General features: G+C 38.3%; 1 protein-coding gene across 1 annotated transcript in view; it reads left to right on the top strand.

The window, feature by feature from the left end:
- The window catches only part of LOC125104222 (serotransferrin-like), a 62,423-nt gene that overhangs the window by 34,796 nt on the left and 14,451 nt on the right, over window positions 1-13,176 (top strand). Inside the window, 2 exon segments of the mRNA XM_047736719.1 lie at window positions 582-659; window positions 3,880-3,962. Of these exon segments, the coding sequence (XP_047592675.1) occupies window positions 582-659; window positions 3,880-3,962 (161 nt within the window).

Here is a 13,176-nt window from a genome sequence, read left to right as displayed (position 1 = left end):
ACTACTTTCCTGTGGTGTCCAAGGATGCCAAAACAGCTGAAAAGATAGAAGACAGTGATCTGTATAGGGTGTATAATCTTGTTTAACAAACTTGTCTGAGAACTTGTCAAAGAAGTTTTTTAAAAGGTTGATTCTTTGACATATTGGGCCACTTAGCCATCTTTTCACTAATATTTAACCTACTATTTTAAACAATTTTTCGTTATGGAGAGAAGCAGAGGTTTTCTTATTATTCTTCCTTTTGAGAAGATAAGTTATTTCCTTTCTACTACAGAAATGTAACTTGTAATCATTTGTGATGATTAAAAATGTTTATGGAAGTTTGGTGAATTTGGCCACCAAGGATTTGAAACTAGGTTTTTTGTTTCTGTTTTTGTTTGTTTGTTTGTTTTTTATTGTGGAGGGGGGAATGAAGATGCAATGAATTAGATTTTTCTACAAGGGAAAAACAGTTGTTGCAAGCAACATTCATTTATCTGACCTGACCAACTGGAGAGTTAGAACAAAATTACTCTCTTTAGGTTTGCTATTTACTCTGATCTCCCTCAAATTGTGTTTTTTGTTTTTTGTTTTTTTTACAGTTGTTAACTGGCCTTTACAGAGACACTCAGACATCTATCACTGACAGCTCTGCTGTGTATAGAGTCAACAATACCAGGGTAAGGGGTTTGTAGAATGTTGGGAGTCTGACAATTTTACTTTGGTGCATCAGGGAAGGATATTTGTTATATGAATTAGTCTGATAAACCATTCATAGCTTATTTTTATGGATAGATAGAGGTCATGTAACAAATTCTGCTTTTGGTCATCCAAGCAATCTTGCCATCCCCTGTTTTGTTGTACTTCATACACACTGATGTTATATCATTTTACTAGTTTTTGTTTCTATGTCTTCTTTCCAACTTTACCATGAGTTCTAGAGGGTGAGCATTAAGCCTTTTCCTTTATATTTTGAAGTGGTAATATATATATATGGGACAAAAATTCAAAAGGTTAAAAGGAATATTCAGTGAAAAGTAATTTTGCCTTTCCTGTCCCTACTAAGTCTTCTCCTTAGAGGTAATAACTTACTATTTTCCTATGAGCTCTTCAGATGGTCTGTGCATATGCAAATCTATCTATACATCTGTTAATTTTTTTTCTTAAGATTTTATTTTTAAGTAACTTCTTCACCCAACACAGGGCTTGATCCCACAATGCCGAGATCAAGAGTTGCCTGCTCCACCAGCTGAACCAGCCAGGCACCCCAATTATTTTCTTTCTTAACTCTTTGTTCTGCCCACTGTTTTTTGGTTTTTTATTTTATTTTATTTTTTTAATTTTAATTTTAAAATTTTTAAAAAGATTTATTTATTTTAGAGAGCAAGAGAGAGCATGAGCGAGAGAGAGAGAACACCCATGCACAAGCCAGGAGAGGGGTAGAGGGAGAGGTGAGGGGAGAATCTCCCAACAGACTTCTTGCTGAGCATGGACCCTGACCTGGGACTGGATCCCAGGACCCTGAGATCAGGATCTTAGCTAAAACCAAGAGTTGGGTGCTCAGTCCACTGAACCACCCAGGTGCTCCATATTTTATTTATTTATTTATTATTTTTTTAACAATATGACTAATACAGTTGTGTTGTTTTGTTTTCTCCCTCATTTGTACACATAGTACCACCTGGTTGATTTGTGAGCCACATAGTATTCCATTATGTGGCTGCACCATTCAATTAAGTTCTTGTTTAAGAACTCTGTTAACAAACATTTAGTTTGTTGTTACAATCTTTTGCTTTTACAGTGTTGCAGTGGACATCTTAAAGAGTATACATGAGTATATTTCAAAAATACCAGTAAGGAAATCACGAGAAGAACGTTTTATGTACCTATTTAGCTCCAGAGTATGGATAGTGACTGCCAAGTCTATTGTAATGAATAAGTATTTGGTGAGTGGAAGAAAGGCTGGGGGCTGGTTGGAGGGGTAGGTGTATAGATGAATGAATGAGAATGGTTAAGAGACCTTTTCTCCTTCTTTGTGCTCCTTGCCCCTTTTCTGGTGCCTCCAGAATTAACATTGTAAACAAAGATAGACATTCTTCTAGATATCTTACAGATATTTATTGCTTTTTTTTTTTCAATAATGGTACTTTTTCTAGCCCAGTCCTTTTTAAACTCCCAAGATTTTACATTTTGAAAGGTCAGATTTGGGAGATCTTTAATTCTTGGGGGACTTGTGCCAGATTTTTTTAAGTGGGATATTCCTGGGCATACTTTAGACCCTTACTTTACAATGGAATAGCCATTGGCTGTGTGAGACATATTGAGCATCTGAAATGTGACTAGTCCAAATTGAGGGGTTCTGTAAATGTAAAGTGTACACCAGATCTTGAACTTGGGATGAAAAAGTAAAATATCAACAATTTCTTGATTTTTTTTTTCCTTGTTTAAAAGATACTTTAGATATATTGGGTTAAATAATATATATTATTAAATTAACTTTGTATCTTTTTACTTTTTTCCTTTTGGAAAACTGAACATTATATATGAAACTTGCATATTTTTACTGAAAATGTAGCAGTGCGTGGGTGGCTCAGTTGGTTAAGCAGCTGACTCTTGATTTCCACTCAGGTCATGATCTTAGGGTTATGAGATTGAGCCCTACATATGGCTTTCTGCTAGGCATGGAGACTGCTTAAGATTTTCTACCTTTCCCTCTGACCCCGCCCCCTGCCTACTCATGTGTGCTCTTTCTAAAAAAGAAAAAAGGAAATATAGAACATTCCTCCCTTCTTTATTACCTCCTCCCACCTACCCCCCTCATATGTTTTGGATGTAGTCTGTCTCTCTCAAGTTAGTAATGTGTCTGATATTGTGTCTTTTGAATTGCTTGTGGTGGTATAGTGGTGATTATGAAATGTTGTCCCTAGACTTTTATCAGTATTTTTTTTAAAGCTACCATACATCATATTTTTACCCATGAAAGACTGCACAGACTACATGATGGCTCATAATGAATCCAACTGTAATTATGTGAGATCAGTGCATGATACTGACTCCCTCCTGCTGAACAGTGGTTAAGGCTGGCTATGGATGAGGTAGAACATCTGAGAAATGTTCGTGGGCCTGATAATTACACCAGGGTTATACCAGAGTTTTACTGAGCACAGCTACATCCACACTGAACCTGAGCTCAAGGCCTGAAATGAATAGCTCTTAGGTGGGTGCTTAATGAGTCAGCTCAGTATGGGCAGAACACCTCACTGTTTGAGTGATTGACACAAAATATTGACAGTTGGAACAAATAAACGGTGTGTCTAGTTGGCAGATATTCAAAAGTTAAATTATAGTGGACATGTAAAGGAATGTTTTGTTTTTACAAAGTTTGGGGATCCCCGTAATGGTAACATGCTATATAATAAAGTATAGATCTCCTGTCACATCATTTAGTTTGTGAATATTTACTGCTGTTTTCACATGCTTTTGTTTTTATTCATACTAATGTATTTCCCCAGGCTCAGGTGGACTACACTTCCATGACTCCCCCAGATAGGGTCATTTTCTCACATACCCTGGGAACATTTATCAAAGTTGTAATTTTACATTTATTTGTAATTTTACATTGTGTTGATATTTCTGATTATATTATAAACCCTGTTGGAATAGGGATTATGTTTGTTTTTGCTCACTGTTAAATCCCCGGAGCCTCTACTAATGGTTTATAAATACAGGATGCTTTGTGAACATTTGTTTGATTCATTAATTAATTATGGTGAACATTTGTTTGATTCATTAATAAAAATGGATGCTGTTCTGGTACCTGAAATCTCATATGAGAAGTTTATGTTGTGAATGTGAGCCAGGACCAAAACACTGATTTAATGTTATTGCTGCCATCCTTAGGCCACTAGCCTGACCTTGATTGATCTCCCAGGCCATGAGAGCTTGAGACTTCAGTTCTTAGAGCGTTTTAAGGCTTCAGCCAGGTAAGTAGGATTTGGAGTGAACTTGTCTGAATCTCTTATCAGTGCCACTGGTAGGGAAAAGAGCATGGACCCTGGAGTCAACCATTTCTGGGTTGCAAGCCCACCTGTACTATGATTTTATGAAGATTTTATGAGATAATGTTTGAAAGTATTTCTTTTTATTTTTTTTAAAGATTTTATTTATTTGACAGAGAGAGATCATAAGTAGAGAGAGAGGAGGAAACAGGCTCCCTACCTAACAGAGAGCCCAATGTGGGACTCGATCCCAGGACCCTGAGATCATGACCTGAGCTGAAGGCAGAGGCTTAACCCACTGAGCCACCCAGGCAGCCCTGAAAGTATTTCTTAAGAGTGTTCAGAAAGTGTTAACCCTCACCATATTAGTAATTTTTCATTAACTTTGAGGACAAATTTTAATGTGTGGAACTATTAAAATACGAAAAATGAATTGGAAGGCTAGGCGAAATCCTAGAAGTTATTTAAATCCAACATTATATATTTCTGTTCTTAAATTACCTAAATTTAGTGCCTCAAAAGTAGAGAACAGATTTTTATATTTCTTTTACTATTGTCCTAATGTTACTCTTAAAATTCTTGTGCTGCAGTTGAAGATACTTGTTTCTTGTTTTGTCTCTAACTAACACTGATAAGAACTTAAGAGGAAAATCAATATACCACATTTCATTGATATTAAAGTATTTTAATATCTGTGAAATTTGAATGCTAGTTACAGTTGTTTGTGTCATAGTTTAATTGGTAGTATTTTCCCTTTCTTAGTTGTACTTGAAATAATAATGTGTCTTTTAATTGGTGGAATCTTAGGTTTGATGGAATGAGGCAGTTGTTTCTTTCCTTATTTTTGAAGAGGCCTTGACTTTTATTTTGTTGTTGCTTCCTTGCCCACAAGATGGTGGTGATGAGCAATCTGTTCTGCAAATTAAAAAAAAAGACTATTTTTTAGAGCAGCTTTAGGTTCACAGCAAAATTGAGCAACAGGTCCAAAGACTTCCTATATTACTCTGCTCTCCACACACATGCATAGCCTTCCCTGTTATAAGCATCCTTCTCCAGAGTGGTTTGTTTGTTACAACTGATGAACTCCTACATCGACACATGGTAATCATTCTGAGTCTGTGTTTTTACATTAGGATTCACACTTGGTGTTGTATATTTCTACACATTTGAACAAATGTATAATGACGTATTCACCATTTATAGTTTCATACAGAGTATTTTCACTGCCCTAAAAATCCTCTGCATTCTGCTAATTCATCCCTCTGTTCCCTAATCACTGACAGCTACTTAAATCTTTTTTTTTTTCTTTTAAATTTTCTTTTTTATAAACATACATTTTTATCCCCAGGGGTACAGGTCTGCGAATCACCAGGTTTACACACTTCACAGCACTCACCATAGCACATACCCTCCCCAATATCCATAACCCAACCCCCCTAACCCCCCTCCCCCCATCAACCCTCAGTTTGTTTTGTGAGATTAAGAGTCACTTATGGTTTGTCTCCCTCCCAATCCCATCTTGTTTCATTTATTCTTCTCCTACCCCCTTAACCCCCCATGTTGCATCTCCTCTCCCTCATATCAGGGAGATCATATGATAGTTAACTTTCTCCGATTGACTTATTTCGCTAAGCATGATACCCTCTAGTTCCATCCACGTCGTCGCAAATGGCAAGATTTCATTTCTTTTGATGGCTGCATAGTATTCCATTGTGTATATATACCACATCTTCTTTATCCATTCGTCTGTTGATGGACATCTAGGTTCTTTCCATAGTTTGGCTATTGTCGACATTGCTGCTATAAACATTCGGGTGCACGTGCCCCTTTGGATCACCACGTTTGTATCTTTAGGGTAAATACCCAGCAGTGCAATTGCTGGGTCATAGGGTAGTTCTATTTTCAACATTTTGAGGAACCTCCATGCTGTTTTCCAGAGTGGTTGCACCAGCTTGCATTCCCACCAACAGTGTAGGAGGGTTCCCCTTTCTCCGCATCCTCTCCAGCATCTGTCATTTCCTGACTTGTTAATTTTAGCCATTCTGACTGGTGTGAGGTGATATCTCATTGGGGTTTTGATTTGTATTTCCCTGATGCCGAGTGATATGGAGCACTTTTTCATGTGTCTGTTGGCCATCTGGATGTCTTCTTAGCAGAAATGTCTGTTCATGTCCTCTGCCCATTTCTTTTTTTTTTTTTTAAGATTTTATTTGTTTATTTGACAGACAGAGATCACAGGCAGAGGCAGACAGAGAGACAGAGGGAGAAGCAGGCTCCCCGCTGAGCAGAGAGCCTGATGCGGGGCTCGATCCCAGGACCCTGAGATCATGACCTGAGCCGAAGGCAGAGGCTTAACCCACTGAGCCACCCAGGCGCCCCCTCTGCCCATTTCTTGATTGGATTATTTGTTCTTTGGGTGTTGAGTTTGCTAAGTTCTTTATAGATTTTGGACACTAGCCCTTTATCTGATATGTCATTTGCAAATATCTTCTCCCATTCTGTCAGTTGTCTTTTGGTTTTGTTAACTGTTTCCTTTGCTGTGCAAAAGCTTTTGATCTTGATAAAATCCCAATAGTTCATTTTTGCCCTTGCTTCCCTTGCCTTTGGCGATGTTCCTAGGAAGATGTTGCTGCGGCTGAGGTCAAAGAGGTTGCTGCCTGTGTTCTCCTCAAGGATTTTGATGGATTCCTTTCTCACATTGAGATCCTTCATCCATTTTGAGTCTATTTTCGTGTGTGGTGTAAGGAAATGATCCAATTTCATTTTGGATTTTCATTTTGCATGTGGCTGTCCAGTTTTCCCAACATCATTTATTGAAGAGGCTGTCTTTTTTCCATTGGACATTCTTTCCTGCTTTGTCGAAGATGAGTTGCCCATAGAGTTGAGGGTATATTTCTGGGCTCTCTATTCTGTTCCATTGATCTATGTGTCTGTTTTTGTGCCAGTACCATGCTGTCTTGATGATGACAGCTTTGTAATAGAGCTTGAAGTCCAGAATTGTGATGCCACCAACTTTGGCTTTCTTTTTCAATATTCCTTTGGCTATTCAAGGTCTTTTCTGGTTCCATATAAATTTTAGGATTATTTGTTCCATTTCTTTGAAAAAAATGGATGGTACTTTGATAGGAATTGCATTAAATGTGTAGATTGCTTTAGGTAGCATAGACATTTTCACAATATTTATTCTTCCAATCCAGGAGCATGGAACATTTTTCCATTTCTTTGTGTCTTCCTCAATTTCTTTCATGAGTACTTTATAGTTTTCTGTGTATAGATTCTTAGTCTCTTTGGTTAGGTTTATTCCTAGGTATCTTATAGTTTTGGGTGCAATTGTAAATGGGATGGACTCCTTAATTTCTCTTTCTTCTGTCTTGTTGTTGGTGTAGAGAAATGCAACTGATTTCTGTGCATTGATTTTATATCCTGACACTTTACTGAATTCCTGTACAAGTTCTAGCAGTTTTGGAGTGGAGTCTTTTGGGTTTTCCACATATAGTATCATATCATCTGCAAAGAGTGATAGTTTGACTTCTTCTTTGCCGATTTGGATGCCTTTAATTTCCTTTTGTTGTCTGACTGCTGAGGCTAGGACTTCTAGTACTATGTTGAATAGCAGCGGTGATAACGGACATCCCTGCCGTGTTCCTGACCTTAGCGGAAAAGCTTTCAGTTTTTCTGCATTGAGAATGATATTTGCGGTGGGTTTTTCATAGATGGCTTTGATAATATTGAGGTATGTGCCGTCTATCCCTACACTTTGAAGAGTTTTGATCAGGAAGGGATGCTGTACTTTGTCGAATGCTTTTTCAGCATCTATGGAGAGTATCATATGATTCTTGTTCTTTCTTTTATTAATGTGTTGTATCACATTGATTGATTTGCGGATGTTGAACCAACCTTGCAGCCCTGGAATAAATCCCACTTGGTCATGGTGAATAATCCTTTTAATGTACTGTTGAATCCTATTGGCTAGTATTTTGGCGAGAATTTTTGCATCTGTGTTCATCAAGGATATTGGTCTGTAGTTCTCTTTTTTGATGGGATCCTTGTCTGGTTTTGGGATCAAGGTGATGCTGGCCTCATAAAATGAGTTTGGAAGTTTTCCTTCTATTTCTATTTTTTGGAACAGTTTCAGGAGAATAGGAATTAGTTCTTCTTTAAATGTTTGGTAGAATTCCCCCGGGAAGCCATCTGGCCCTGGGCTTTTGTTTGTTTGGAGATTTTTGATGACTGTTTCAATCTCCTTACTGGTTATGGGTCTGTTCAGGCTTTCCATTTCTTCCTGGTTCAGTTGTGGTAGTTTATATCTCTAGGAATGCATCCATTTCTTCCAGATTGTCAAATTTGTTGGCGTAGAGTTGCTCATAGTATGTTCTTATAATTGTCTGTATTTCTTTGGTGTTCGTTGTGATCTCTCCTCTTTCATTCATGATTTTATTTATTTGGGTCCTTTCTCTTTTCTTTTTGAGAAGTCTGGCCAGGGGTTTATCAATCTTATTAATTCTTTCAAAGAACCAGCTCCTAGTTTCATTGATTTGTTCTATTGTTTTTTTTGGTTTCTATTTCATTGATTTCTGCTCTGATCTTTATGATTTCTCTTCTCCTGCTGGGTTTAGGGTTTCTTTCTTGTTCTTTCTCCAGCTCCTTTAGGTGTAGGGTTAGGTTGTGTACCTGAGACCTTGTTTCTTGAGAAAGGCTTGTACTGCTATATATTTTCCTCTCAGGACTGCCTTTGTTGTGTCCCACAGATTCTGAACCGTTGTGTTTTCATTATCATTTGTTTCCATAAATTTTTTCAATTCTTCTTTAATTTCCTGGTTGACCCATTCATTCTTTAGAAGGATGCTGTTTAGTCTCCATGTATTTGGGTTCTTTTCACAAATTTCCTCTTGTGATTGAGTTCTAGCTTCAGAGCATTGTGGTCTGAAAATATGCAGGGAATGATCCCAATCTTTTGATACCAGTTGAGACTTGATTTAGGACCAAGAATGTGATCTATTCTGGAGAATGTTCCATGTGCACTAGAGAAGAATGTGTATTCTGTTGCTTTGGGATGAAATGTTCTGAATATATCTGTGATGTCCATCTGGTCCAGTGTGTCATTTAAGGCCTTGATTTCCTTGTTGATCTTTTGCTTGGATGATCTGTCCATTTCAGTGAGGGGAGTGTTAAAGTCCCCTCCTATTATTGTATTATTGTCGATGTGTTTCTTTGATTTTGTTATTAATTGGTTTATATAGTTGGCTGCTCCCACGTTAGGGGCATAGATATTTAAAATTGTTAGATCTTCTTGTTGGACAGTTCCTTTGAGTATGATATAGTGTCCTTCCTCATCTCTTATTATAGTCTTTGGCTTAAAATCTAATTGATCTGATATAAGGATTGCCACTCCTGCTTTCTTCTGATGTCCATTAGCATGGTAAATTCTTTTCCACCCCCTCACTTTAAACCTGGAGGTGTCTTCGGGTTTAAGATGAGTTTCTTGTAGGCAACATATAGATGGGTTTTGTTTTTTATCCATTCTGATACCCTGTGTCTTTTGATTGGGGCATTTAGCCCATTAACATTCAGGGTAAGTATTGAGAGATATGAATTTAGTGCCATTGTATTGCCTGTAAGGTGACTGTTATTGTATATTGTCTCTGTTTCTTTCTGATCTACTACTTTTAGGGTCTCTCTTTGCTTAGAGGACCCCTTTCAATATTTCCTGTAGAGCTGGTTTGGTATTTGCAAATTCTTTCAGTTTTTGTTTGTCTTGGAAGCTTTTAATCTCTCCTTCTATTTTCAATGATAGCCTAGCTGGATATAGTATTCTTGGCTGCATGTTTTTCTCGTTTAGTACTCTGAATATATCATGCCAGCTCTTTCTGGCCTGCCAGGTCTCTGTGGATAAGTCTGCTGCCAATCTAATATTTTTACCATTGTACGTTACAGACTTCTTTTCCCGGGCTGCCTTCAGGATCTTTTCTTTGTCACTAAGACTTGTTAATTTTACTATTAGGTGACGGGGTGTGGACCTATTCTTATTGATTTTGAGGGGGGTTCTCTGAACCTCCTGGATTTTGATGCTTGTTCCCTTTGCCATATTGGGGAAATTCTCTCCAATAATTCTCTCCAACATACCTTCTGCTCCCCTCTCTGTTTCCTCTTCTTCTGGAATCCCAATTATTCTAATGTTGTTTCGTCTTATGGTGTCACTTATCTCTCGAATTCTCCCCTCGTGGTCCAGTAGCTGTTTGTCCTTCTTTTGCTCAGCTTCTTTATTCTCTGTCATTTGGTCTTCTATATCGCTAATTCTTTCTTCTGCCTCATTTATCCTAGCAGTGAGAGCCTCCATTTTTGATTGCACCTCATTAATAGCTTTTTTGATTTCAACTTGGTTAGATTTTAGTTCTTTTATTTCTCCAGAAAGGGCTTTTATATCTCCCGAGAGGGTTGCTTTAATATCTTCCATGCCTTTTTCAAGCCCGGCTAGAACCTTGAGAATCATCATTCTGAACTCTATATCTGACATATTACCAATGTCTGTATTGATTAGGTCCCTAGCTTTTGGTACTGCTTCTTGTTCTTTTTTTTGTTGTGAATTTTTCTGCCTTGTCATTTTGTCCAGATAAGAGTATATGAAGGAGCAAGTAAAATACTAAAAGGGTGGCAACAACCCCAGGAAAATATGCTTTAGCCAAATCAGAAAAGATCCCAAATTGTGAGGGGGGAGAAAAGGGATAAAAAGGGGTTCAGAAAGAAAAAAAAAAAAAAGAAACTATTAAAAAAAGAAAGCCGATAAAAAATATAAAAAAGAAAAAAATATATATATATTAGGTAAACTATTTAAAAAAGTTAAAAAAGAAAACGGCAAAAGTTAACAAAATTTAGCAGAAGAAGAGAAAAAAAAATTGAAAAAGAAAAAAAAAATTAAATTAACTGCAAGGCTAAAAAATCATGGGGAGAAAGCCATGAGTTCCGTGCTTTGCTTTCTTCTCCTCTGGAATTCCGCCGCTCTCCTTGGTATTGAAACTGCACTCCTTGGTAGGTGAACTTGGTCCTGGCTGGGTTTCTCGTTGATCTTCTGGGGGAGGGGCCTGTTGTAGTGATTCTCAAGCGTCTTTGCCCCAGGCGGAGTTGCACCGCCCTTACCCGGGCCGGGCTGAGTAATCCGCTCGGGTTTGCTGGGTTTGCTTTCGGGAGCTTTTGTTCCCTGAGTGCTTTCCGTAGAGTTCCGGAGGGCGGGAATGAAGATGGCGGCCTCCCGGTCTCCGGCCCGGAGGAGCCGAGAGCCCGGGGCCCCACTCCTCAGTGCGCCCTCAGAGAACAGCGCCCAATGACTCCCGTCACCCTGGCCTCCGGCTGCGCTCCAAGCTGACTGAACCTGCGACCGGTTCAAGGTAACCCCGAGTTTAGAGCTTACTCTTCGGCTCTGTCTCTGTAGCCGGCTTCCCTGTTCTAATACCGGTAAGCTCTGTGACACTCAGACACCCCCTATCCTTCTGTGACTCTGTGGGACCTGAGGCCGCGCTGACCCCGCCTGGGCTTCACCCCAGTTAAGCCTCTGGAGCGATGTCCCTCAGCGGAACAGACTTTTAAAAGTCCTGATTTTGTGCTTCATTGCTCCGCCGCTCGCCGGGAGCCGGCTCCTCCCCCCGTGGTCTATCTTCCCGTCGCTTTGGATTCACTTCTCCACCAGTCCTACCTTTCAGATAGTGGTTGATTTTCTGTTTCTAGAATTGCTGTTCTTCTTCTCTTCAATCTTCCATTGGATTTGTAGGTGTTTGCAATCTTTAGATAAGCTATTTAGCTGATCTCCCGCTACCTGAAGTAGTCTCAGCTGCTACTTCTCTGCCATCTTGACTCCTCCCCCACTACTTAAATCTTTTGATGGTCCCCACATGGTACTTTTTTTCAGAATATCATGTATTTGGAATCATACAGTAGGTAGCCTTTCAGGTTGGCTTCTTTTACTTATTAATATGCATTCAAGTTACTTCCATGTTTTTTCATTGTTCAATAGCTCATTTCTTTTTAGTGCTGGATAATATGTCATTGTCTGGAGGTACTACAGTTTATTTGTCCATTCACCTATTAAGGACTTCTTGGTTGCTTCCAAGTTTTGGCAATTCTGAATAAAGCTGCTGTAAACATCCGTGTGCAGGTTTTTGTGTGGACATAAGTTTTTGGGTGAATATCAAGGACTGCAGTTGAGGAGCCATATGGTAAGAAATATGTTTAGTTTTGTGAGAAATTGCCAAACTGTCTTCCAAAGTAGCTATACCATTTTGCACTTCCACCAGCAATGTATGAGAGTTCCTCATACTCCAGTGGATGAGTTGCTCTGCATCCTCCCTGGCATTTAATGTTGTCAGAGTTCTTGATTTCAGCCGTTATAGTAGATCCATAGTGATATGTAACTGCTTTAAGTTGCATTTCCCTGATGACATTGATAGGTTGTGGATCATCTCTTCATATACTTATTTGCTGTCTATAGATCTTGTTTGGCGAGGTGTCTAAAGATCTTTGACCCATTTTTTAATTGGGTTGTTTTCTGTTGTTGAGTTTTAAGAGTTCCTTGTAAATTTTGGATAAAGTTCTTTATCAGAAATATGTTTTGTAAATATTTCCTCCCAGTCTTTGATTCATCTTCATTCTTTTGATGGTGACTTTTGTAGAGCAGAAATTTTTATCTTTAATAAAGTTCAGTTTATACTCTTTTTTTCCCATGAGTTATGCCTTTAGTGTTGTATCTAAAAAATCATTGCCAGACCCAAGATGTCTAGATATTCTCCTGTGTTCTCTCTCAGGAGTTTTATGATTTTGTGGTTTACATTTAGATATGTGATCCATTTTGAGTTAATTCTTGTGAAAAGGATATGCCCTGTATCTGTTCATTGTATGTATTCATTTTTTTACATGTGGATGTTTAGCTGTCCCAGCATCATTTGAAAAGATACCTTGTTCTGTTGTACCGATCTTACTCAACGATGAGGTTACATTCTAATAAACCTATAGTAAGTTGAACATATCTCCAGTTGAAAATACATTTAATATACCTACTGAATGTCATAGCTTAGCCTAGCCTACCTTAAATGTATTCAGAACACTTAACACTGGCCTATGGTTGGGCAAAATCATCTAACACAAAGTCTGTTTTATAATAAAGTGTTGAATATATCCATGTGACTTGTTGCATACTATACTAAAAGTAAAA

This window comes from Lutra lutra, chromosome 1 (assembly GCF_902655055.1).
Source record: "Lutra lutra chromosome 1, mLutLut1.2, whole genome shotgun sequence".
In the NCBI taxonomy this organism is placed as follows: domain Eukaryota; kingdom Metazoa; phylum Chordata; class Mammalia; order Carnivora; family Mustelidae; genus Lutra; species Lutra lutra.
The sequence above is the reverse complement of the archived record's forward strand: the minus strand, read 5'-3'. Positions and strand labels throughout refer to the sequence as shown.